The sequence below is a fragment of the Lepidochelys olivacea genome (genome assembly GCF_965140295.1).
Source record: "Lepidochelys olivacea isolate rLepOli2 genome assembly, chromosome: 8".
Lineage (NCBI taxonomy): Eukaryota > Metazoa > Chordata > Testudines > Cheloniidae > Lepidochelys > Lepidochelys olivacea.
In genome coordinates, this window is record NC_140418.1 from 79,409,244 (window position 1) to 79,435,105 (window position 25,862).

Genomic DNA, 25,862 nt, shown 5'->3' on the forward strand with positions numbered 1-25,862 from the left:
CATCATGAGGAGAATCATACTGGCACTGATGTTCACTTTTGTGGGTAAGCTCCTTTTTTCTAATAATACTTGGCAGGGATGTTCAGAGGGGGCCTGAAGAGATTAGGCACCCAAATCTCATTGACTTTCACGTGAGATGGAGCTGAACTCCCTTAGGCACTTTTTAAAGCCCTAGTCACAAGCTTTATCGGAGTTTTATGGATAAGTCAGTATATTAAATGTGAAGTGAAAATAGTTGTTTTCAGTGTCTCACATATCCATTTGATTTCTTTCCCCCCAGGGAGTCAGAAATATGACATTGGTAAGTCTACTGCTCATTTTAAATTAATGGACCTAACTCTGCCATCATATATACTGGTACATCTCCCACTAACGTCTCCTGTTTTTCTGGGGGTAGAATTGGGCATGTGACTTTTTGTTGTGATGATGATGATGATGAACTATAGTGTCACAAAAATGTTGGCATAAGTAGATATTTCAACTACTTTTTTTTATTAGCACCTGGTTTCAGCAACAGCAAGACCTACTTGTACAGCTATGAAGGCCTCATTCTGCATGGTCTGCAAGAGAGAGGGTTGGCAAGAGCTGGGCTAAGGCTGACATGCAAAGTAGAGATCAGTGGATTGTCACACAACTATCACATGCTGAAGGTAAATGACAGTGTATATGAAGGAAAGCAAGCAAGCAAAGGAAGATGCAGTAAATAGTAATGGAAGTTATAGTAATACATCCAGGCCTGTGTAATGGACTGGCAGCCAGAGAACAACCACATTCGAATCCTAGGACCCTGTAACTCCATAACCAGTCAGTTAAGGATTTCCCCTGGCGTGGGGGAATCCCCAGGTAGTGCAGAGTCAGTGTGTTGAGCTGTACCCCCCTCCCAGTTCCAAGTGTAGGTGCTCAGCCAAGGAGATGGCTGGGGAAAGAGGGCACGACTGAGGATTCTAGTGCTGCTGCTGTCTTCGGCTGATGCAAGGCAGAGCTGTTGCAGGCTGTTTCAAATTAGAGCAGCGCTAAGGCTGCTCTTAGTTGTGTTAGGAGCTGACTGGTCTCTGGGTGGCCCCAGGATGTGGTGGTGAAGGCGGTATAAAGCCTTCTTGGCCCCCCCACCAGGGTTTCGTACTGAGCCAGACCTAAGACCTGGCCTCATAGCTGATCGTGTATGTTGCTGAATGCCCTGTCTCCTGATGGTTTTGCTGGAAGCGGAGGAGTTCAGAGCACTCAGCACTCCACAGCAGTAGGCACCCAGAAAGTTTTGGAGAACTCAGATTGTGTATGGAAAATTACAGATCAGGGGTAGATCCTACTACCACAGAGGTCAATGGCAAAATTCCCACTGATTTCAAAGGAAGCAGGAGCAGGCACCAGCTCTATAGATGTTTTTCAAAACAAAGTTACATAAGTTGTTTGAAGGCTGTATTCACATAATTACCCTGAATGCTCGAAAAATACCAGAGGCATTTGTTAAAACAACTGTCTGTGCAAATACTTTATCAGACAAACAGGACGTTTTAAAAAGAAAGTTAATAAAAATTCAAGAATAAAATAACCCCATTTTGTCATATCTTTTCCATAGCTTGAGAAAAGCTGAATGCTGTAGATAAAATGTCATGCCTGGTGTTATTTCCTGTTTCCTCGATCTGTTTTTTCAATATTGTTTAGCTTTAATTTTTATTCAGAACTGGAGAATTACAACAATAATATAATATAGGAGTGTTCCTATTCATTAGAAAAAAATACATTCAACAATTTAAAACGTGGCAAGAGAAAAGGGGTCTAAGCATCTAAACAAATGGAAATAAGAGACAAATGTGGGGGAATATTTTATATATATATAAAAACACTGCCAGAATTTGGCCCAGAAGCTATTTTTCTTTGTTACATTTACTGTAACAAATGGATTTGTGCCACACCAACATAATTTATTATGTACCTCACCCTACGATAGGATAATGATAACACAATGAAAGATCTGAATGGAAATAATGTAATATCTGTTAGAAATATTTATTTACTTTGCTAAATTCTGATCACAGTTATATTGGAGAAACCCTTCTGAACTCTAAGAGGTTTCAGAGTAGCGGCCATGTTAGTCTGTATCTGCAAAAAGAAAAGGAGGACTTGTGGCACCTTAGAGACTAAATAAATTTGTTAGTGTCTAAGGTGCCACAAGTACTCTTTTTTTTTTAACTCTAAGAGTCTCACTGGTGTAAAAGAAACCAAAAATTGACCCTAAATGTCTATTGATTCTGTAGCTCTGTCTTTACATTACTGAGGGCAACATGCAGGGATTCTGAATTACAGAATACTGACATAGATTAAAATGACAAAGGGGCAATCCACACTTAGCAGCAGTCACTAAACAAGGCTTCGAATAAAATTAGAATTATATATAGGAGATGTCTTGTTTTTACATCCCCCTTCCCCTCACGTCTCTACATTACAAGCAAGTACTTGTAAAATTAAACACCTTTTATAGGCTGCTAGCACTATAATTGGTTGACACCTCCAGAGGGAAGGGCATAATATCTGTGTTGGTAGGAACCAGAGATCCTTCCTCCTCCCCTATTAAAAACAATGGTCCTCTTATTCTCCTAACCAATGATGTTTTTGTGCAGCATAGTGGCTAGCAGCCGTAATTCTAAACATTTGTATATGGAGGCACACATAAGCAGTGTTTCGGCTGCGCTTCCCAGAACACTTTGTGTGAAAGCTGTCTGAAGCTTTGGGGATAGGGAAGGTATTTCCCTCCCCAGCAGATAGTCTGTGTAATCAGGGTTTTCACTCTCCACTTGAACATTCAAATGGTACTACCAGGTTTGTGGGACTAATGAAGGTTGCATGATTTGTTTTATTCTCGGTCAGAACTTTGGGTGGGCAGAAATCCTTTGTGGAAATTGTGTCTTGACAGCCTCATCCCAGACCCAAGTATAGGAAAGGAAAGGAGATAATTTTATGCAATGTTTAGACAAGTGGCTTCATGATGGAGCTCAGATTCTTCTCTTGGGGAAATATTTTTAACTGACAAAAATTTTGACAGGTGTGTTTTCTGAATTTTGTTCTCAGATCCTATCTCCACAGTTGGACGAATACAATGGAATCTGGCCCAGAGATCCATTCACTCGATCTTCCAAACTCATCCTGACAATTGCATCATGTCTCACCCAACTCTTTAAGTTTGAATACAACAGAGGGCAGTTTGGGAACATTTATGCCCCCAAAGATACTCCTGTCACATGTGTTAACCTAGTGAGAGGGATTCTGAACATGTTGCAGATAACTGTCAAAAAGTCACAGAACGCATATGACTTGCAAGAGGTTTGTTTTTCCTTTCTAATTCTACTCTGCCATAAGAACAAACATTCGTTTTTTATTATAAAGTTATTTTGATTCAGATACAGTTTCCAGGAAGGTTACTGTTCACCTGCTCCTTGTCCTGGAATGAAAGTCTGTTTCAAATGAGAAATGCAATTAAGCTCTATCACTCTCTATAGGCCGGGATTGGAGGTGTCTGCCATACAAGGTACATTATCCAGGAAGACAGGAAGAGTAACCGAGTCACAGTATTCAAAACCAAAGACCTCAACAACTGCCAGGATAAAGTGGAGAAGAACATTGGAATGGCTTACATCCGCTCTTGTGCTACCTGCCCACTGGTATGGAACATATAGACATATAATGCCAAATTAACTGCAGGTGTATACACATATTGCTGAGCTGATTTAAACAGAGATGGAGTATACTCATTTCAATGGTGAATTTGGCTCATTCATGATAAATCTGGAGTTAAACAATGGTCTGTTCTCATTTACTATGGGAGTTCTTTGCCCTTTTAGAAAGAAAAGATCATAAAAGGAACAGCTGCATTCACCTACAAAATGAAATACACAGATGCTGGCACCCTGATCACACAAGCTGTTTTGCAGCAGGTCTATCAGATTTCCCCTTTCAGTGAACCTGCTGGTGTTGCTGTCATGGAGGCAAGGTAGGCCTCAGCCATTACACTGTAAATGAGTATAATGATCAGACCAGGGAGAATACCTTTAAAATACATTCACCAAGACTTTGGGAATAAAACAAAAATTGCTGCAGCTGGATGGTTCTTTTGTTAGTTTTTGGCATTCAGAGGAGTAATCCGGTCCTATGTGTCTCTGCCTGTATCTAAGTTTCTTCATTGTAATTAATGCAGCCCAAATTGCTGTACGTGGCATTTCACTTTTGCATAGGGTGCATCTCACGTGCATGTAAACTGAAATATTTGAGAAATGTAAATATCAATAAGATGCTGTTAATACTAGCTTCTCCTCAGTTTACTTTGTTAAAATGATAGAGAAGCTGTGAGATTTAAATATAAACTTTTTACTGTAAAAATGTTCACGTTGTTGCAAGTTTCATAGGTGCTCATATTTTACACTTGATATTTTTAGCCAGAGATCTCCATGTGTTTACAAACTTCAGTTAAGTCTCCCAACACCCTGATGGTTTATATAAATAACCAACATGGAGTGACTTGTTAATATTGTTACTGAACAGTTTGTGAACAATCTGCAAATGTAAAATGATAACCTCAAGAAATTTTTCAGGATTTTGAATAATGAATAAATTTGAGAATTTTCTGACCCATTTGCCGACAGTGTGAAGTTATTGTTGGGAATCTTTCATTCAGCTATAATATCCACTGGATTTAGCTTAGACAAATGGAGCACCCAAAGTAAAAATGTTATGGCTACATTTCACTCTTTTCCTTGCAGACAAGAACTTACTTTGAATGATGTTAGAAACAGTCAAGCAAGTACATCAGAAATTCAGTTGCAAAACTATGGAAGTCTTCGTTACCATTTTGCAGGAGAACTACTCCAGATGCCAATTCATCTAATAAAGACGAAAAATCCTGAATCACAGGTATAAGATACTTAATATTTTAGGCTCTTTCATTATTTATAAAGCTAGTGGAAGATCAGGAAATTATTTCAGACACTTAACGATATCTTGTAATCCCTTCTGCCTTCTGTTTTTTTTATCAGATAGTAGAAATACTACAGCAATTAATTCAGCATGATCAACAAGGGTACAATAGAGAAGCTCCAGCCAAATTCTTAGAACTTATCCAGCTTTGTCGTGTGGCAACCCCTGAAAACCTTGAGTCTCTTTGGAAACAATTTGCTGATAAACCTCAATATCGGTAATTGACTGTATCACTCTCAATCAACAGTTCTGAATAGAGAAATTCTGACAATGAAAATAATAGATGCCTCCTCTTGTTTACAGGCATTGGTTATTGAGCGCAATCTGTGCAGCAGGAACTACAGAGACATTCATGTTCCTTAAGCAAAAAATTCATAATGAGGACATGAGCTATTTGGAATCAGCTCTGACTATCGCTCTCGCCTTCCATTTATCCAAAGCTGATGACCACACTTTACAAGCTGTAGCAGTGAGTACAGTACATAGGATCATTCCTCATTCTGTTGTCTTGTAATTCTTCTACAAGAGAGACAGTGTGTGTGTGTGTGGGGGGGGGGGGCGGTAATATCTTTTACTGAACTATCTTCTGTTGGTGAAAGAGACAAGCTTTCGAACTTCACAGAGCTGCTCTTCAGGTGTGGGACAGGTACTCAGGGCAAGTCTACACTTGAAATGCTGCGCTGGCATATGAGCCACATGAGTGCAGCTGCACTGCTGTAGTGCTTTGATGAAGACGCTCTTCGCTGATGGGCGAGAGCTCTCCCGTTGGCGGAGTTAATCCCCCACGAGAGGGGGTAGCTATGTCGGCAGGAAAAGCCCCCCCGCCGACATAGCACTGTCTATGCTGGCATTTAGGTTGGTATAACTACATCACTCAGGAATGGGGATTTTTCACATCCCTGAGAGGTGTAGTTGCACCGAAGGAATGCTGCAGTGTAGATCTGCCCTTATTGTCATGCGAAACACAGGGTGGAACAGATTGTTTACCGGAAGTAGTTACATTCTAAGAGACTATTCAAAGTGAAGTGTCCAGTTAACATCACTGCAGCCATAGGATAGAAAAGTGGGAGGGTAGTGGGTTACAGATTGTGGCAATAAGCCATAAATCCAGTGTCTTTATGACAACATGATTTTTAGTGTGTAGCAATGTTATGAATTTAAGCTCCCAGACTCATCTTTTGAAGGTGTTGTGCAGGTTTCCTTTGAGGACGAGAACCGCGGGGTCAGATATGGAGTGATCATTTTGTGAAAAGTGTTCACTCATGTCTGATATGGTGTTTTTACCTTTTAACATTTTTCTGTTTGAGTTCATTTGAGAATGTAGTGATTGTCTAGTTTCACCCACATAGTTGTACTGGGGCATTTAGTGCATTGGATGAGATACACCACATGTTGTGACAGGCATGTGTAAGACCCATTGATCTTGAAAGGTGAGTTGTGGTTTTTTTTTTATCATTATAGTAGTGGAGATACATCTGCAGGTTTTGCATCTGTTATGGCAGGGTCTGGTGCCACTTTGAGTTGGTAGGACCTGGTATGTGTGGAGCTTGCTTCTGGTGATGAGCCTGGAGAGACTGGGCAGCTGTTTGAAGGCCAGAAGAGGGGGCTTAGGAAAGATTTCTTTCTAGATGTGGTCCCCATCGAGTCTGGATTGTAATTGTTGAATGATACCCTGTATGGACTCCAGTACGGGGTGGCAGGAAACAACTAGGTGTGCGCAGTCAAAGCGGGTGTTTTTTCTGTATTGAAGCAGATTCTCTTGGTGTATTTGGGTGGCCTGTTCCATGATTTGATCTACTTCTCTGGGGGAGTGTCCTTGTTTGGTGAAGGCGGTTTTAAGTGGGTTAAGGTGTACATCTTGGACTTTCCCCTTAGAGCATAATCTGTGGTATCTGAGTCCCTGGCTGTGGATAACAGATTTCTTGGTGTGTTTGGGGTGGTTACTGGATCTGTGAATATAGGTGTGGTGATCCATGGGTTTCTTGTATATAGTTGTCTATAGGGTTCCATTGTTGAAGCTGATCGCGGTGTCCAGGATATTGGCATGTGGTGTAGTGTCCATGTGTTGGGTCCTCCTTCTACTAGCAGACCCCAATCCACTTTTATTAGTGAATTTACACAATGATATGTGGTGGATGTGACATATTTCCTTTTTAAAGCAGTTCACTGTAAAGTTCAGGGTCATTAGAAAAATGTTGATATTTTGATGAATTTTTTCAATCATTGAAAATTTTTAAGCACCTTGGATATTTGATGATAGCTGGCCAACCACCCTCCCCCCCCCATCTATGAAAATTTTCATCATTTTTTTCTGCCAGAAATAGAAATTTGGACAATTTAGACCCACTCTGATCATTAATATGTGAGAGAAATTAGTTACCGTCAGTAATATCACAACAACTTCACATACTGGTCATATGTCTGAATTTGTTACAAGTCTGGTTTCATTTTACTGAAAATACCTAGGAAAATTCAAGATAGTTTCTGATTTGTTCTAATAGGTAAGGTGAACATTCAACTAAATATGACTTTTACTGGATACCAATATTAAGATGTGCTGCTTCTTACTTCTGCAGGATCTAGTGACCAGCTTCCGAATTCAGAGAGCTCCTATGCTTCGCAAGCTTGCTTACCTGGCATATGGTTCCATGATAAACAGATATTGTTCTGTATCATCATCTTGTCCTAATAGAATTCTTCAGGTGAGTGGGTTTTATTTCAGATTTTTTAATACCTGAAGAAATTTCAGAAACTGCTTCTAGTTTAGTTCCCACCTAATTGTGTGTAAATCAGGTCAATAGAAGTTTAAATTCCATCATTTGCAGCTGTGATCAACTGCAAAATTGCAAACAAAATTAGAAGGTGAGTGGAAGCTCTTTGAAAAACCTTAACTGTTCAGAATTTTGAATGCAAGCAGTGATAGTCCATAAGAAAAATGGATTCTGTAAACAAGTTGAAATTGAATTTACAATGAGTGGCAACTTGTCAGATTATAATAAGAGTACTAGGTATATAGTACATGCTACTTTACATTGGTAACATTACTCCTCAATACCACTATAAATGAAGCTCCAGACATATCCCAAGTCATGGCTCCTAAAATGATCATCTTAAGAAGAAACTTCATGATTGTACACTGTCCCAGGTCTTCTCTGATCATTGTCTTCAGTCTATGGAGGTCTATTCCTATGTTCAGAAGTACCAGAGTACTGAGATGGTCTGTTGACATCAGAATGTGTTTAAACCTTGAAAACCAGCACAATAGGGTTAAACAAAGGAAAGCCTGTATAAAAGTAATCCGTCCTTGTCATATGGGTAAATCCTACCCAATGAATCTGGGAAGCAGAAAACATTCAGATGAAGTTATGAGAATATCGGGGAACACATTTAGCAGCACCTAATGGACTCTAATAGAGATTGCTAGGGGTGTTGCCAATACTGAATTTGGTGCCTGTTTTATGGTGCTCGAGAAGCTGCAATAGAATCATTGAGAGAGTCACCCTCTCTGTGAATTCCCCCAGGGCTCAGGGGCCAGGCTGGACTGTGGAGGTGCAGTTTGCAACTCCCTGGGCGGGTGAACAGGAATGAACAGGTATAACGCAGGGAAAGTTACACTAGTCTAAGTCAGTGAGTACTACTTCCTCTTCTCTGTATTTGGCACTATGGTAATGGGAGCCTGGGAATGAAATGTGCAAGGTTCAGCTCAAAGAAGAGAGCAAGGTCTTGGAGCAAAAGGCTTTTTATTCCCTGTGGGCAAGGATGGCAGTGTGTACATGCGAGATTATTATCTGAATTAACAAAGCTACACATTCTTGCTTTGTTTGCAGCCCCTCCATGACCTTGCAGCTGAGGCAGTCAGCAAGAACCATGAAGATGACATGGCCTTGGCTCTGAAAGCCATTGGCAATGCAGGAGAACCAGCCAGTATCAAGCGCATCCTGAAGTTCTTGCCAATATTTTCACCTGCCGCGATGGCTTTTCCAGTTAGAATTTATATTGATGCTGTTTTGGCCTTGAGAAAAATAGCCAGGAAAGACCCATCAAAAGTAAGTGAAACTATTGTTTAAACAAACTCATTGGACATAAAGAATACAGAATGTAATGCTGGTCATGTCCGTGACACACTTTTTGTGCAGTCAGTATGTAATATCAGATACCCAAGGCCAGATTCTCAGCTAGGATAAGTCAGCATAGCTCCATTGACTTCAGTGAAACTAAACTGATTTACCCCAACTGAGGATTTGGTTCGCATTGTTTAATGTCGTATCTCTTAGACCTGTCATGCTTTTTATGTACACAATTAAAGACTGCTCCCTCTGACCTTGGTCTCACTGAAATCAAGAAGAGTTTGGCCATTGATTGCAGTGGAAGTAAGTTTGAGCCCAAAATAATTTGCAATGGAGGTTCACAGTAGTAGAATCAGTGGTACAATATACCATATTGTGGCTGTATGAGACTTTAAAATTAAGACAAGAAATATTGTCTTACTCTAATTCAGAAGAGTAAAATACTGTTACATCATTTTAGCATGGCTCATGACATGGGTTTTCAAAAATGGTTCCATTCACCAGGTTTGTTGATTGTTTTGTCTCTAGCACTGCTACGGAATGCACTAGGGGCAGATTCCCAGCTGGTGTAAAGTAATATAGGCCCACTGACACCAATCGGCATATCTATAGCAATTTATACAGCTGAGGATCTGCCCTTAGCTCTTCACATATATATGGCTGGACATAGATAATAGATTAATGCATAAACTGAAAGTTGATCAATGTGAGGATATATAAAAAATCAAATAAAATTGTATAATCAGTATTACAGGCATTCCTGATTGTGTGGTTGCTGTCCACGCAAAGCTCACACTGACATCAGTAGGAATTTTAAGTAAAAAAGGACTGTGGGATCTCATTCTAAAAAGTAAAACTATAAAAATGTAATAAGTATAGGCACTTTCTTGTTTTTTAGGATTCTTTATCAGAATTATAAACTGCAGATGAAAAAGAATTCTGTTTCCTATACCATATGTTGAGATCTTTTATTAACTTAAATAATACAGGGGAGAAAGAGAGTGTGTGTTAATCCACTGTCTATTTGTCTGTCTGTGCGTTTATACCATGCTTATTACTGTAGTATCTGACTGACTACAATCTATGTATGGAAGTTGCACTGACAACAAGTAATGTAAGCAATGGTGAATACAAATTACTTTGATCCTTCCCTATTGCACACAATATACTCTCCCTGATATCAGTGGGAATTAGGTCATTGTAAGCTGCAAGTCTGGGCATATTATTATTGGCAGTTCCCCCCCAACTTCTGTTCATTGTGCCCCAACAATACCTATCTTTGTGCATCAGCGCCTACGTTGCACAGACGGCCATACTTTCAGTTTTATTCTCCCCTCAATATATGTGGGTGACTCACCAGTGCAAACTGAAGTCTTTTAAAGGGAGAATACACCCTAAGAAGTTATTAGGACCTGGAAATGTATTTTTTTGTTGTTTTTTGTTTTGTTTTTCCCCTTCAGGTACAGGAAATTCTTCTCCAGATCTTTGTGGACCGTTCACTCACCCCTACTGTCCGAATGATGGCTTGTGTTGTCATCTTTGAAACTAAGCCTGCTCTTCCTCTCGTAACAACTATGGCCAATGCTCTGCTAAAGGAGAGCAGTTTGCAGGTTGCCAGTTTCACATATTCCCATATGAAGGTTTTGGCAATAAGCAGGATCCCACAGCTCTTTAATGTGTGAGTAAAAAGAGAAGTAAAACTTTCCATTGTAAGTAGTGATTTTCATTACAATTTTCTAAGTATAAATGCAAAGTGAATTCAGTTACTATGGAGCATTATCTCCATTTTATTTAGATCTGCTGCTTGCAACATTGCCCTTAAACTACTGAGCCCAAGACTTGACAGGCTGAGCTATCGTTACAGCAAGGTTATTCACGTTGGCGGCTATTACCGTGAGTACCAGATATGCTGTGGAACTGCTTTGGCTAATATTATATCCTTAGAAAATTCCCATAGAAAAGCCATGAAATGCCATGAATTTCAACTGAAATCCTGCCATTGGCAGTGGGATTTGTCCATTCCTGGAGCAGGAAAAACACATAGACCTCTTAAACTGCAGATGTCTCAGGATCTATGGAGAATACTATGGATCGCTAGCATTCAGCTATGGACTGAGGTATTTGTGTAGACACCCAGTATTCCTCAGACCTGCCGCCTCACCTCCCAGAATGGACATGATCCCAAATTCTCCCCTCAGAGAGACTTTGCATGTGAAGATTGGGCAACACATAGAAATCAATGCTGACAGACTCATTTACATGATTACACACAGAAGGTGACTATACCTTATGTGCACAAGATATCATTGGACACCATAATGAAAACCAAACCTCTGCTGTATTTTGATTTCTACTGTAGCGGAATATAGAGCTGGTGCAATTGGAAGAATCTATCTCATGAACAGTCCAAGCAGTATGTTGCCATCTGCAATAATCATGAAACTGAGAGGATACTATGCAAATACCGCAACTGATTTTGTCGAGGTAAATATTACATTTAGATCAACAATCAAACCTATACAAATATTTCTCATGGAAGCCTTCTGGATGGACTGCAGCATTTAACCACAGCCCTGAATAGGGGTTGGTGCAGATGGAAGGCTTGGGGAGGGAGTCTGATTGCAGTTGTTCTTGGCCCTCTTGACCTATAGACTCTGATGAGAGAGGCTGTGAAAGCATTCAGCGTGGAAATAAAATGTAACAAAAGTAAACGAAATCTCAGAAGGCTCATCTAATATCTGTCTGTAAACCTGAACCATAACTGCCTAACATATATGTGTGTAAAGATTATACTAGGGATTTCCTAGTACTCTTTGAGCCAGATCCACTACTGGATACTACTGGATACGCAGCAGCAATTTTATTGACTTTAATGGAGTCATGATGGCTCATGACAATGGTTAAATCTGACCCTCCATATTTTCTCTCTCCATCATTACTAGTTTTCTCATGGCTTTCACCTAGTAAAAACCAATGTTTGATACTTCTCCCACGCTCTGTATTTTAACTGTGTCATATTCTGGTCTGCCTAATTTTATTTGTTTTGCATAGGTGGCTCTCCAGTCACAAGGCCTAACAGAGCTCGTCAGGAAACAGAACATCCCCTTTGCTGAATATGACACATACAAAAAATTGAAGGTGCTTGAGAAAACGGTATGTGTATTCATTCTTCACGTCTGTTTGAAAAATATTACTGGAATTCTTGGTACTGCATTTCTTACCCAGCCAAAACTCCCACAGCAGTGTCAGTGAGTGAAGAGTACAGGAGAAAGCCCCAAATGACATATCTAGCCATACACTGCAAGCTTTTAGGGATAGGCACCATCTTTTCACTGTATATATGTCAGTGCCTAGCACAAGGGTGCCCTTATCCCTGATTGGGGCCAGTACAGATGATGATGATAGTAATAATTAATACAAACATTAAAGTGCGTGTTAAAATACAGTATATCAATTTTCTTTAAAAATATGATTGCTGTATAGGATTTTTTTCTTTATTAGCGCTTTCTTGGGTGTAGCCCACTGTTTACAATGGTCTTTACCCAGGTACTAAATGGGCAAGTTCACACTGAGGTCAATGGTAGTTTTGCCTGAATAAGCCTAGATAGCATCCTCAGGATTTGACCCAGTATTTGTTAATACAGTCCTATATATAAAGCAACATTTTTTCTCTAGGTTCTGGGATGGAAGGAACTGCCTCCTGAAAATCCGCTCATATCAGCCTATGTAAAAGTATTTGGCCATGAGCTTGCCTTTGCTGACGTCAACAAGGAGCTCATTCAACAGACAGTGAAGGTATTGATTGCCCCTATCTTTCTGTTTTGTCTGAGGGGCTTCATAGTTTCCTTCCGCTCCTCTGCTCCCTCAACTTAACCTTCTGGATCTTTGTCCCTTTGCAGGCTCTGACTGAATCATCAGATAGGCACATGTTAGTGAAGAAAGTGATCAATCAAATCCAAAGAGGCATTGCAGGACAATGGACACAGGCGATATTGGCAGGAGAAGTTCGGCACATTGTCCCTACCTGTGTTGGCCTGCCACTGGAATTCAGTTTATATAGTACTGGTCTGATACACGCTACAGCCAGTGGTGAGTTTTGAAAAGCATCATTTAATGGTTTCACCTCAACACGTAGGGATTTCAGAGTTCTAATCCCTGCTCTAACATTAAATCCCTCTGTAGTATTGGCAAGTCGCCTACCTTCTGTCTCGAGTTCCTGATTTCTAATATGGAGGTAGTAATACATAACTACATCATACTTGGTGTGAGAATTAATTAGCTGGGAATAAATACTGCCCTTGGATACAGATGTGTAACTCCTGATTCATTTCAGTAGGCACTACAAGGGTAAAACTGGGCCCTTAATTCTGTAAGTGTTTTGAAGATGAAAAGGTGCTCCCTATGTGCTAATTATTATTATTTTAACAAAACTGTCAATTTGGAACCCTTAATATATTGTTTTGCCATTGCTATAATTCTTTTCTATCTCTTTACAGTTGGTGTAAATATGTCCCCCTCTTTATCTGGCACTTTTAAACCTTTGCAGTTCTTTGATGCCAATGTGCAACTTCATGCTGATATCAACCCAAGGTGAGGAAAACTAGGATATATATGTATATAAATATGATGGTATGGTATAACTTTGTTGGCAGAGATTTAGGATAGCTGAATTATTTACAAGGGTGAAGCCACGTGTAAATTATATAGGTCAATCCAAACAGGTGCTGTTAAACCTTTTATTCCACACTACATCATCATGCTCTGTATTTGCCACATACATTACAGAGCATTTAAAAAAATATCCTGGAATTATGTTTTTTTGTGCCTACACTGCTGGGTGACTTAGTCATCATTAATCCAGGCCTCAGAGCAAACCATATAAATACAGTATCTCTAAACAAGACATAAAAAAGCTTTTCTATACCTAAAAAATGCCATGATTGTAAAGTATGTTATCGCAGACCTTGCTGTGCTATCAGTGTGTGCTGGATCCAAACTGGGAAGCTGGGATTCTACCATGTCTCATAAAGCTTCTATTTCTACCCCTTCAGGGATGAGTGATATCAGATGTAAAGTCATGACATTTTACATATAAAAAAGCTGCTACTGATGCAGCACTAAATATGGTCATCCTGGGCCTCAGGCTAGTGTAATTTTGCCGGGGCTGGCTGGGGGAAGAAGAAGAAATATTTTTGAAGCTAGTTGGTTTTTTAAAAATAGCAGGTGTTTGAAAGAGCTCAGAGTTTTCTAATATTAGAATAAGAACTGGGGTGATGGATTAGAACTGAAGAGGGCAGGTGAGGAGGTCTAATGGTCCATGTTAAATTCATTTATCACATGACTCTGCAATTCGTCATCTGGATCTCACCTCCTAATATATGATATATCTCTTTATCTGTCAATAGATTGACCTTTTTCCTTTTACAGCAACAAACTCTCATTTCCAAAAAGAGATATTTATATAAAGGGAATTCTACATTTCAAAGTGTGCTTGCTAAGTATATATTTATCGATTTATATGGTTAGGCATGTTTATATTTTCCCTCTCTTTCAGCGTATACATGCATACAGTGGCAATGATGGGAATCAATACACAGTACTTTCAGAGTGGTCTTGAATTTCATGCCAAGTTCCGTGCCAACATCCCAATGAAATTTTATGCCAGAATAAACATCAAAGATAATAGTTTGAAGTTTGAAACAACTCCGTGTCACCAGGAAACTGAGCTAGTGACTGCAAGGTACAGCAGTTATATTTAGTTTGTTTAGTTTTAACTCTTCTGTACAATTGATGGTGAATTACTTATTATAAAATGATAAAGACACAGCTTTTTGCTAAGACTTTCCTGTAGTAGGATAGTTATAGAATGCTAAATATTTTCTTTTGCTCACTGTGTTCAGGATGTATTTTTTTGTATTCAACTTTACCGGCAATTTCAGTCCTCTGTCATTTAATAGTCCTCATCCTGAAGTCCTGACTCAGGCAATGAAGCCATTGAGGGCTTTGCCTGAGTACTCAGAGTAAGAACTACAGAATCAGGCCCAGTGCACTTCTGGTGGTTAAATACAAGTGAACTTGTAGCGTAATTGCCATTATTGCACTTCTAAATGCCCCTGCCTTTATAATCCTTTGTTTGGCTCATACAGAGCTCAACTACTCTAACGTTTTATTTAGTTAATAATTGTTCTGCGGTCATGCTGTTAGCATCTAGAACTATGAAACCAATTAAATTGAACTGTCCCCATTAAGCAACATACTGTATCAACTCTAATTAACCATAAATAGTCCACTGCAGAGCTGTTGTTCAGAACATGATGTGTCTTGAACTATACTCAGCAGGGCAGTAAATTTAAGTTCTGGAGGACTAGTTGAGAGAAGGAGTTCCATAGGTGGGACCTTAGACTGCCAGTGCCCTATCTCCAATCCTTCAGTCATCACAGCTACAGAATGTCTTCAAAACACATTAGTTCATCTCAGCAGTTTTGGTGGGACTTAGGGAGAGAGAGAGTCTCTAAAAGAGCTAGATCTAAAATCATGAAGGGCTTTGCAGTATAGAACCAACACCTTAGATTTCAACCAGAAGCAGATGGGGAGCCAGTGCAGTATATGGACAACAGCTGTAGTGTGCATTTCACTAAGTAGATGAAGGGCAGCATCAAGGGCAGCTTCAAGTAGAGTGCATTGCAGTTGTCCAATCTGGACATGACAAAGGCAGTATCTGTGGCAAAGTCATCAAGGAGAAGTCATAGATTACCCTTATTATCCACAGATAAAACAAAGTACTCTGAGCCACTATGGTTACATGGGAATCCAACAGCAACAGAGAGCCCCCAACAACCCCGAGATTGTGAACGTCTTTTGAAAGGGATGTGTAGACTCCACCAACAAACAGAGCAGTCAAAACCCTTGTTATTTCTTCAGATTGCTTTCTTCTGCCAAGCATCACCTCTATCTCTTCTGGATTAAAAATAGCAGGCCTGTGAAAAATCAGAATAGAATAAAATACATTATTGATAGAGCCATTTACAAGTAGTGTATCATGCCTATCCCCACAGGACTAAACTTTATGCTATTTCAAGAAATGTGGAAGAGATAACTTCAGCAAAGAGATTGTTAGTTCTACCAGAAGAAGCTGTATCGGATATCTCCGAGCAACGTTTTAAATCGGCAGAAAGGACTTCAAGAAATGGTGCCACAACGGTAATTAACACTCCTGTATTTGTATATTATAGATAGATAGATAATGGATGGATGGATAGATAATAGATGGTCTAGGTGGATGGATAGATAGATAGATAGATAGATAGATAGATAGATAGATAGATAGATAGATAGATAGATAGATAGATAGATAGATAATGGATCTGATTTTCAGAAGTGTTGAGCTCCCATAACTCCCGTTGAAGTCAATGGGACTTAGGTGTTCAGACCATTTGAAATAGTCTTCATATACATCGCTGCAGTAGAATTTAATCGGCCAAGTGATGGAATTCTTACTCTTCGTCTGCTCATTCCTCTTTTCTGTGCAGAGCAGACCCTAAGTGTACAGATCTGGCTGTTTCTTCACAGTAGGAGGGATCATCCATAACCATGGGGCTCTCTTCCTCTTCCCAGTACCCCATAGAGAGGCTTCCGTGGGCCATCAGATCCACATGGAAGGTGTAGGCCTCAGGCAGGATGGAGAGGGCAGGGAACAGGATGTGCATTTTGCTTCCCAAGCCCTGTGGGAATCAGTGCAAATGGTAACACAGCCCCAGGCTCTGCTTTGCTAAGTGCCCTTCGTACTTGGGAATCCCCTTTAAGCGGGGGGCCAGCTGCTGCTTGGGAGTCCTGCACCAGTTTTTGAGTCACTTTTGCTCCCTCTCCAATTCCCCTTAAACTTGCCATGTTTCTGTTTAATGCAGCAAAGAACAGCTTTTGACGGGATGTCTGAGACATATTCCTATGGCTCAGAAGAGGAATTTTACCACAGAGCTGGAGGAAGATCTTATGCACTAGTCTTTTGTAGCAAATTACATAGTTTGGGTTGCCAAACCTGTCTTAACCTTCAGTTACGAGATGCTGCTTTCTTAAAAGATACATTTCTACACAGATTGGTTGGAGAGGGTGAAATCAAATTAGTTTTAAAACCAGGTATTGTATTATGCACAAAATTTTCCGTTTCTCCACATCAGTACAACTAAAGCAGTATGCATTAAAACTTAATGCATGTGTCTGCTGTTTAGTCCGTACAGATACTGCTATTGACAAAATACAGCTGGAGATTCAGGCAGGATCCAGAGCAGCTTTCAGAATAATCCAGCTGGTAACCCTAGTGTCAGAGGAGGATGATGATTCAATTCCAGATGACGTGGTTCAAACAAAACTGAAGAAGATCCTAGGAATTGAAAGTATATTTAAGGTAACTGACTTGGTTTGAAATGAAAGATAATTGAACAACAACAAAAAATGCCATTCAACAAAACAAAATAAATGGTCCTACAAAATTAGAGGGAAATCTGCAGGAAAAAAACAGAGTTTGATTTAGTTAGAACTGTAAATATTTTCTGAGGAGTAAAAAAGTATATGCTGAAGGGACAGTGCGAGGTAGTTTAGACTTGTTAAACTAAAAAGGAAGGAAAGAAGAGTTAAAAGCCTAATCAAATCAGACCTATTCAGTATCTTATTATTACATTTCAAATAAAGAAGTTGTTTGTTGTTTGTTTTTTGGCTTTCAGCAAGAAGGTTGGTGGTGATTTGAGTCTAACGTAGTGAATGCCAGTGAAAATGAGGTAGGATCAGAAGAGATTAAAATAGGGAAAGAACAAGTTAAAAATTACTTGGACAAATTAGATGTCTTCAAGTCACCAGGGCCTGATGAAATGCATCCTTGAATACTCAAGGAGTTGACTGAGGAGATATCTGAGCCATTAGCGATTATCTGTGAGAAGTCATGGAAGACAGGAGAGATTCCAGAAAACTGGAAAAGGGCAAATATAGTGCCCATCTATAAAAAGGGAAATAAGGACAACCCGGGGAATTACAGACCAGTCATCTTAACTTCTGTACCCGAAAAGATAATGGAACAAATAATTAAGCAATTAATTTGCAAAAATCTAGAGGATAATAAGGTGATAGGTAACAGTCAGCATGGATTTGTAAAAAACAAATCTTGTCAAACCAACCTGATAGCTTTCTTTGACAGGGTAACAAGCCTTGTGGATGGGGGGATATGGTAGATGCGGTATAACTTGACTTTAGTAAAGCTTTTGATACTGTCTCACGTGACCATCTTATAAACAAACTAAGGAAATGCAATCTAGATTGAGCTACTATAAGGTGGGTGCAAAACTGGTTGGAAAACTGTTCCCAGAGAGTAGTTATCAGTGGTTCACAGTCAGGCTGGAAGGGCATAATGAGTGGGATCCTGCAGGGATCAGTTCTGGGTCTGGTTCTGTTCAATATCTTCATCAGTGATTTAGATAATGGCATACAGAGTACACTTATAAAGTTTGCAGATGATAACAAGCTGGGCGGGATTGCAAGTGCTTTGGAAAATAGGATTGAAATTCAAAATGATCTGGACAAACTGGAGAAATGGTCTGAAGTAAATAGGATGAAATTCAGTAAGGACAAATGCAAAGTACTCCTTTTAGGAAAGAACAATCAGTTGCACACACATAAAATGGGAAATGACTGCCTAGGCAGGAGTACTGTGGAAAGGGATCTGGAGGTCATAGTGGACCACAAGCTAAATATGACTCAACAGTGTAACGCTGTTGCAAAAAAAGTGAACGTCATTGTGGGATGTATCAGCAGGAGTGTTGTAAGCAAGACAAAAGAAGTAATGCTTCAGCTCTACTCCACTCTGAGTAGGCCTCAGTTCTGGGTGCCACATCTCAGGAAGATGTGGACAAATTGGAGAGAGTCCAGAGAGAAGCAACAAAAATGATTAAAGGTCTATAAAATATGACCTATGAGGAAAGACTGAAAAAAATGGGTTTGTTTAGTCTGGAAAAAAGAAGATTGAGAGGGGACGTGATAACAGTTTTCAAGTATGTAAAAGGTTGTTACAAGGTGGAGGAAGAAATTTTTTTTTCCTCTTAACCTCTGGTGATAGGACAAGAAGCAATGGGCTTAAATTGCAGCAAGGGAGATTTAGGTTGGACTTTAGGAAAAAATTCCTAACTGTCAAGGTGGTTAAGCACTGGAATAAATTGCTGAGGGAAGTTGTGGAATCTCCATCACTGGAGATTTTTAAGAGCAGGTTAGACAAACACCTGTCAGGGATGGTCTAGATAATACTTAGTCCCACCTTGAGTGCAGGGGACTGGACTAGATGACCTCTCAAGGTCCCTTCCAGTTCTATGATTCTATACTTTGAAACATTCCCTCTCAGTATTTACAACGCAAACATTGCAGCATTGTGCTAGTATATGATGAGATACAGAATGTGAACTTGACTGTGCTACAAAGGAGGATGAGAGCCAAGGAAGCAGTGTGGAGATCTTGGGCCTCCAAAAAGCTTCTCCTGTGTCCTGTGGATATCCTGCATCTGAAAGGCTAGGTTTATGGGACAAAGTGCCCTGTTCGTCAAGAGGCAGGGCTAACCCTGCCAAATGATTTGGAGGAAGAATCACAAAATCTCCTGTCCCTTGGATGGATATTTCCAACATAGGGGAATAGGAGGCCTGAATGTTTTACTCATGACACATGATATATAATTCCCAAAGCAATGAAGCTATTATTCCTGGAAAGTCAAGAACATGCAAGTGGCTTTAAATTCAATAACATTGCACTGAATATGATGGGAAAATGAATTTTTAAAAATCTGCCTCACTAACTGTTACAATTCTTCAAAGTAACATTTGATTGGACTTGCAGGCTGCAAACAGAAGTGCGCATCAGCACCTTAAGAAGCAGGCTGCCAAGAAAGATAAAGTCAAAATTGCAGAAATTCGCACAGATCCAGCTGCTAAATATCAATCCAGCTCATCCTCATCATTGTCCTCATCATCATCATCTTCCTCCTCCTCCTCTGTTGGTGACAAATACAGGAATACAGACATGAAAGACAAAACATGGCAACCTAGACAAAGGGAAGGAAGCAGCAGCAGGAGCAGTGACAGTAGTAACAGCAGAAGCTGCAGTAGCGGTGAAGAGGATCATGCTGCAAACAAGGAACAGCAAGGGAAAAGTGACAAACCAGTGAGGAGCTGTAGCAGCAGCAGCAGTAACAGCGAGTATTCCAAACAGCAGGTAACTCATTCGGACTCTTAAGTCTGTATGAATTTTACTTCTGGTAATAGTTACGTTACTTTATGCACTTTGTTATAATAAATCAGGAAATTATGCATTATGAATTAATTATATAGGGACCAATTCGGCCCCGTCACAGGAGTAACTTCACTGAATTGAATGAGAGTTACACTCACATAATTGAGGGCAGAATTAGACCTAGAGAGACCAGTGGCATTAGTAGAATTTACTCTTACTTCCCAGTTTATACAAGAGAGTTTATACAGAGAGTGAGGCTGGAAATTAGAAGCATATGGAGCACTGGGCAAAGTAATAAAAATATATTGTACAGTATTGCTTTCTGCCATTATGGTGATAGATTAGGTGACCTAATATAGATCTCTTCCATCTCTAACTTCTGAGATTCTCTGAGTCACTCAGATTTGAGTGTTGCGTATATTTTATTACTGAAATTATTACCTAATATTTTGCCATCTTTTGTGCTGCACCTTTTGGAGCAGTAACCCAAAGCAGCTTTTATGGGAGTCAACACTGCCACGGATTTCCATCTATTGTAAAATTCTGATACTAGTAAAGAAAAGATTAGTGAGTTATTATATTAAATAATATAATTAAATAATATATAAATTATTATAACTCTCTTTCTTGCTACTATAGAAGTACTGTGCCTTGGGTTGTCATTGAATAGCTCTTACTACTATGTCCAATAAAGGTGGTTTAACGGAACCTAAGAGATATGCTTGCACATGATGCATAGTGCATTACTAAGTGAGTAGTCCCATTGAAATAAATGGGACCACTTTTGAAGTGCTACTCAACATGTATAAAAGTATCTGAATCAGGCCTATAGCAATTTCTGGTTTGTGTTGTCAGCAGATTGCATCCTGTACTGCTTAGGTCCTGATTCTGCTGACCTGATGCATGTGTAGTAGAACCTTTCTCTGCAGGTAGTTCCATTCATCTCAAGAAGGCCATGGGTAAAATTTTCAACAGCACCTAAGTGATTTAGGAACCAAAGTCCTATCTTCAAAAGTGACATAGACATTTAGGAACCTTTATTCCACTGAAAGTTAATGGGACTTGGGGACGTTTGAAAATTTTACTCTATGTGCATAGTCAGGTATTACACAATGTAAGAATGACAGACAGAATCTGGACCTTAATGAATATAATGTTTTCTCTGTGCAGTGTAAATATGCTGAACAGATCTGTTTGTTGACATAAATTATTATGGTTTTAAAAGTTAAAATGTATTTGTTTAAGAAGGCAGTTATTTTATTAACTAAATTTCAGTTTGGTACAATGAAAGAATCTGATCCTGTGCTGTTTGATTTCATTATGAGTTTTGAATGAATAAAGAATGCAGGCTCAATCCCAAATCTTGTTAATCTAAAAGATCTGTTCTTTGTCAGATCACATTTCTATTCCATGTTTCCTTCTGTTAGACTGAAATTGTTCTTGTAAAAGATTTTTTCCATTATTGTTTTACTTGTTTAGGGTTTGATCCTGCTCCCCTGGAAGTCAATGGCAAAACTCCCAATGACTTCAATGGGCTGGATCACATGCTTAAAGGATTTCCCTGTATTTCTGGATAGGATTCTGCCGAATACTGCACATAGCATGTTTTTTTTAATAGAGACCATTCCTTTAACAAATATTAATTCATGTGACATGCAGTGTAGTACTTTACTTTACTTTTAAAAATGATCCAACTGACTTTTTCTCCTGTGACTTTAGCCTAAATTCTTGGGAGACAGTAAACCTCCGATACTGGCTGTTATTCTTCGTGCTATTCGAAATGACAGAAAGCTGGCAGGCTTCCAGCTTGTGTTGTACACAGACTTACACTCCACAACACCCAGGATACAAGTGTTTGTGTCAAACATCTCAGAATCAAGTATATGGAAACTCTGCGCTGATGCTTCAATAGTAAATTCTTACAAAGCAGTGGTAAGGTTCAAACATAATCTGACCAACGGTAAATGTTTTATATTGATATTACTATGTTTTTATATTTTAAATTGAAAATAAAAGTAATTATTCCTCTCTCTTAGGGTTATCTAAAATGGGGCCAGGATTGCCAGGACTACAGGATTGCTGGAAAAGTTGTAACTGGCCAATTTGCTGATTACCCAGCCACACAGGTCAAGCTAGAGTGGCCTAAAGTTCCTTCAAGAATCAAAACAGCTGCAAGATGGTGAGACTTGACGCATCATTTTTTGAAATCTAAATTCTTTACTTATTTTACAACATAATCAAACTTGGAGAATGCATATTCAGCAATGAGCGTTCAACCATTACAGGCGCAATCCTGCAGTTCCCACGCAGGCAAAACTCCTGAATGTGGAAATTTTTGAAGGATCAGACCACACATTGGTCTCTCCTATTTTATTTAGTCTCCAATTCACTTTTTTTCATGTAATCCTTAGCATGAGTCTCTCTTAGAGCAGCACAATAGGTCCATTTGAAACACAAAGTTCATTAAATACTGATTAGAGTACATTAATGTGGCAGGTTTCAGAGTGGTAGCTGTGTTAGTCTGTATCAGCAAAAAAACCGAGGAGTACTTGTGGCACCTTAGAGACTAACAAATTTATTTGGGCGTAAGCTTTCGTGGGCTGAAACCCACTACATGAAAAGATGGGTGTTGCCATACCAACCGTAATGAGACCAATTAATTAAGGTGGGCTATTATCAGTTTTTCAATTCTGCAGTTTCTTGAGAAACTGCAGAATTAGAATTAATTTGCAAACTGGACACCATAAAATTAGGCTTGAATAAAGACTGGGAGTGGATGGGTCATTACACAAAGTAAAACTATTTCCCCATGCTAATTTTTCCCCCTACTGTTACTCACACCTTCTTGTCAACTGTTTGAAATGGGCCATCCTGATTATCATTACAAAAGGTTTTTTTCTCCTGCTGATAATAGCCCACCTTAATTAATTGGTCTTGTTACAGTTGGTATGGCAACACCCATTTTTTCACGTGTATATATATATCTTCCTACTGTATTTTCCACTGCATGCATACGATGAAGTGCGTTTTAGCCCACGAAAGCTTATGCCCTAATAAATTTGTTAGTCTCTAAGGTGCTGTCAAGGTTCCTCCCCCACTCTGAACTCTAGGGTACAGATGTGGGGACCTGCATGAAAAACCTCCTAAGCTTATCTTTACCAGCTTAGGTCAAAACTTCCCCAAGGTACAAAATATTACCCCCGTTATCCTTGGAATGGCCGCTACCACCACCAAACTAATACTGGTTACTGGGGAAGAGCTGTTTGGACGCGTCCTTCCCCCCAAAATACTTCCCAAAACCTTGCACCCCACTTCCTGGACAAGGTTTGGTAAAAAGCCTCACCAATTTGTCTAGGTGACTACAGACCCAGACCCTTGGATCTTAAGAACAATGAACAATCCTCCCAACACTTGCACCCCCCCTTTCCTGGGAAATGTTGGATAAAAAGCCTCACCAATTTGCATAGGTGACCACAAACCCAAACCCTTGGATCTGAGAACAATGAAAAAGCATTCAGTGTTTTACAAGAAGACTTTTAATAAAAAATAGAAGTAAATAGAAATAAAGAAATCCCCCCTGTAAAATCAGGATGGTATATATCTTACAGGGTAATTAGATTCAAAAACATAGAGAACCCCTCTAGGCAAAACCTTAAGTTACAAAAAAGATACACAGACAGAAATAGTTATTCTATTCAGCACAATTCTTTTCTCAGCCATTTAAAGAAATCATAATCTAACACATACCTAGCTAGATTACTTACTAAAAGTTCTAAGACTCCATTCCTGTTCTGTCCCCGGCCAAGACGACTACAGACAGACACACAAACCCTTTGTTTCTCTCCCTCCTCCCAGCTTTTGAAAGTATCTTGTCTCCTCATTGGTCATTTTGGTCAGGTGCCAGCGAGGTTACCTTTAGCTTCTTAACCCTTTACAGGTGAGAGGAGCTTTCCCCTGGCCAGGAGGGATTTCAAAGGGGTTTACCCTTCCCCTTATATTTATGACACGTCCCCCAAATCTCAGCTAGGGTGAAACACTGGCTGGGATTTCTTCCTGGAGCTCTAGGAAAACAGAGTTAATAAGACACATGCATCTCTAAATATACTACCAAGTACATAAAGACTAACAATATTTTCCACATCTCAAGGACGATTTTAACCAGTTGATTCTGGGAAACTTTCACGGGAGAGTGCATCAGCCACTTTGTTAGAAGCTCCTGAGATGTGTTGGATGTCGAAATCAAAATCTTGGAGAGCTAAACTCCACCGAAGAAGTTTTCTGTTAGTTTCTTTGACGGTGTGAAGCCACTTTAGTGCAGCATGGTCGGTTTGCAGGTGGAAACGCCGTCCCCAAACATATGGGCGTAGCTTTTCCAGAGCGTAGACAATGGCATAACATTCTTTTTCAGTGACTGACCAGTTGCTTTCCCTCTCAGACAGTTTTTTGCTGAGAAACACTACAGGGTGGAATTCTTGATCAGGTCCTTTCTGCATTAAAACTGCTCCCACACCACGCTCGGATGCATCTGTGGTTACTAGGAACGGTTTGTCAAAGTCTGGGGCCCTTAGTACAGGGTCAGACATGAGTGTCGCTTTAAGCTTGTTAAAGGCCTTCTGACACTTTCCGGTCCACTGAACAGCATTTGGCTGTTTCTTTTTGGTTAGGTCTGTCAGTGGGGCAGCGATTTGGCTGTAGTGCGGTACAAATCGTCTGTAATAACCGGCCAAGCCTAAGAAGGATTGAACCTGTTTCTTTGACTTTGGGACAGGCCACTTTTGGATAGCATCCACTTTGGCCTGTAGGGGGCTGATAGTTCCTTGACCCACCTGGTGTCCAAGGTAAGTCACTCTGTTTAGGCCTATTTGACACTTCTTAGCCTTAACAGTTAGTCCTGCCTCCCTTATGCGCTCAAGGACTTTTTGTAGATGTTCCAGGTGGTCTGCCCAGGAATCCGAAAATATGGCCACATCGTCAAGGTAGGCGACTGCATATTCTCCTAATCCCGCTAGGAGACCATCTACAAGTCTTTGGAAAGTGGCGGGTGCATTTCGCAGCCCGAAAGGGAGTACATTAAATTCATACAGCCCGAGATGTGTGATGAAGGCTGACCTTTCCTTGACAGATTCATCTAGCGGTACCTGCCAGTACCCCTTGGTTAAGTCCAAGGTAGAGATGAACTGGGCCCTTCCCAGTTTCTCTAATAGTTCATCTGTGCGTGGCATGGGATAGTTGTCTGGGCGAGTTACAGCATTTAGCTTACGGTAGTCCACGCAAAAACGTATTTCCCCATCTGGTTTGGGAACTAGAACCACTGGAGATGCCCATGCACTTTCAGAGGGGCGGATTACCCCCATCTGTAACATATCCTGGATCTCCCGTTCTATAGCAGTTTTAGCTTGAGGAGACACCCGGTAAGGTTGGACCCTAATTGGGTGAGCATTACCTGTGTCAATGGAGTGGTATGCCCGTTCAGTCAGTCCTGGGGTGGCTGAGAACGTTGGCGCGTAGCTAGTGCACAGCTCCTGGATCTGCTGTCGCTGCATACGCCCAAGGGTCATGGAGAGGTTCACCTCT

The 25,862-nt window shown here is 40.1% G+C and overlaps 1 protein-coding gene across 1 annotated transcript in view; it reads left to right on the plus strand.

The window, feature by feature from the left end:
• Window positions 1-4: 4 nt before the first annotated feature.
• LOC311524953 (vitellogenin-2-like) overlaps window positions 5-25,862 on the plus strand; it is a gene marked incomplete at both ends in the record, with an annotated part of 38,574 nt that continues 12,716 nt past the window's right edge. Inside the window, 24 exons of the mRNA XM_084636625.1 lie at window positions 5-44; window positions 499-650; window positions 3,067-3,318; window positions 3,495-3,656; window positions 3,837-3,985; window positions 4,752-4,902; window positions 5,025-5,182; window positions 5,269-5,434; window positions 7,542-7,667; window positions 8,793-9,011; window positions 10,493-10,710; window positions 10,828-10,925; window positions 11,392-11,516; window positions 12,084-12,185; window positions 12,708-12,827; window positions 12,932-13,121; window positions 13,529-13,622; window positions 14,587-14,772; window positions 16,088-16,232; window positions 16,937-17,165; window positions 17,258-17,433; window positions 19,896-20,270; window positions 22,008-22,220; window positions 22,325-22,467. Coding sequence (XP_084492751.1) covers window positions 5-44; window positions 499-650; window positions 3,067-3,318; window positions 3,495-3,656; window positions 3,837-3,985; window positions 4,752-4,902; window positions 5,025-5,182; window positions 5,269-5,434; window positions 7,542-7,667; window positions 8,793-9,011; window positions 10,493-10,710; window positions 10,828-10,925; window positions 11,392-11,516; window positions 12,084-12,185; window positions 12,708-12,827; window positions 12,932-13,121; window positions 13,529-13,622; window positions 14,587-14,772; window positions 16,088-16,232; window positions 16,937-17,165; window positions 17,258-17,433; window positions 19,896-20,270; window positions 22,008-22,220; window positions 22,325-22,467 — 3,989 coding nt within the window. The remainder of the gene's footprint in view (window positions 45-498; window positions 651-3,066; window positions 3,319-3,494; window positions 3,657-3,836; window positions 3,986-4,751; window positions 4,903-5,024; window positions 5,183-5,268; window positions 5,435-7,541; window positions 7,668-8,792; window positions 9,012-10,492; window positions 10,711-10,827; window positions 10,926-11,391; window positions 11,517-12,083; window positions 12,186-12,707; window positions 12,828-12,931; window positions 13,122-13,528; window positions 13,623-14,586; window positions 14,773-16,087; window positions 16,233-16,936; window positions 17,166-17,257; window positions 17,434-19,895; window positions 20,271-22,007; window positions 22,221-22,324; window positions 22,468-25,862) is intronic.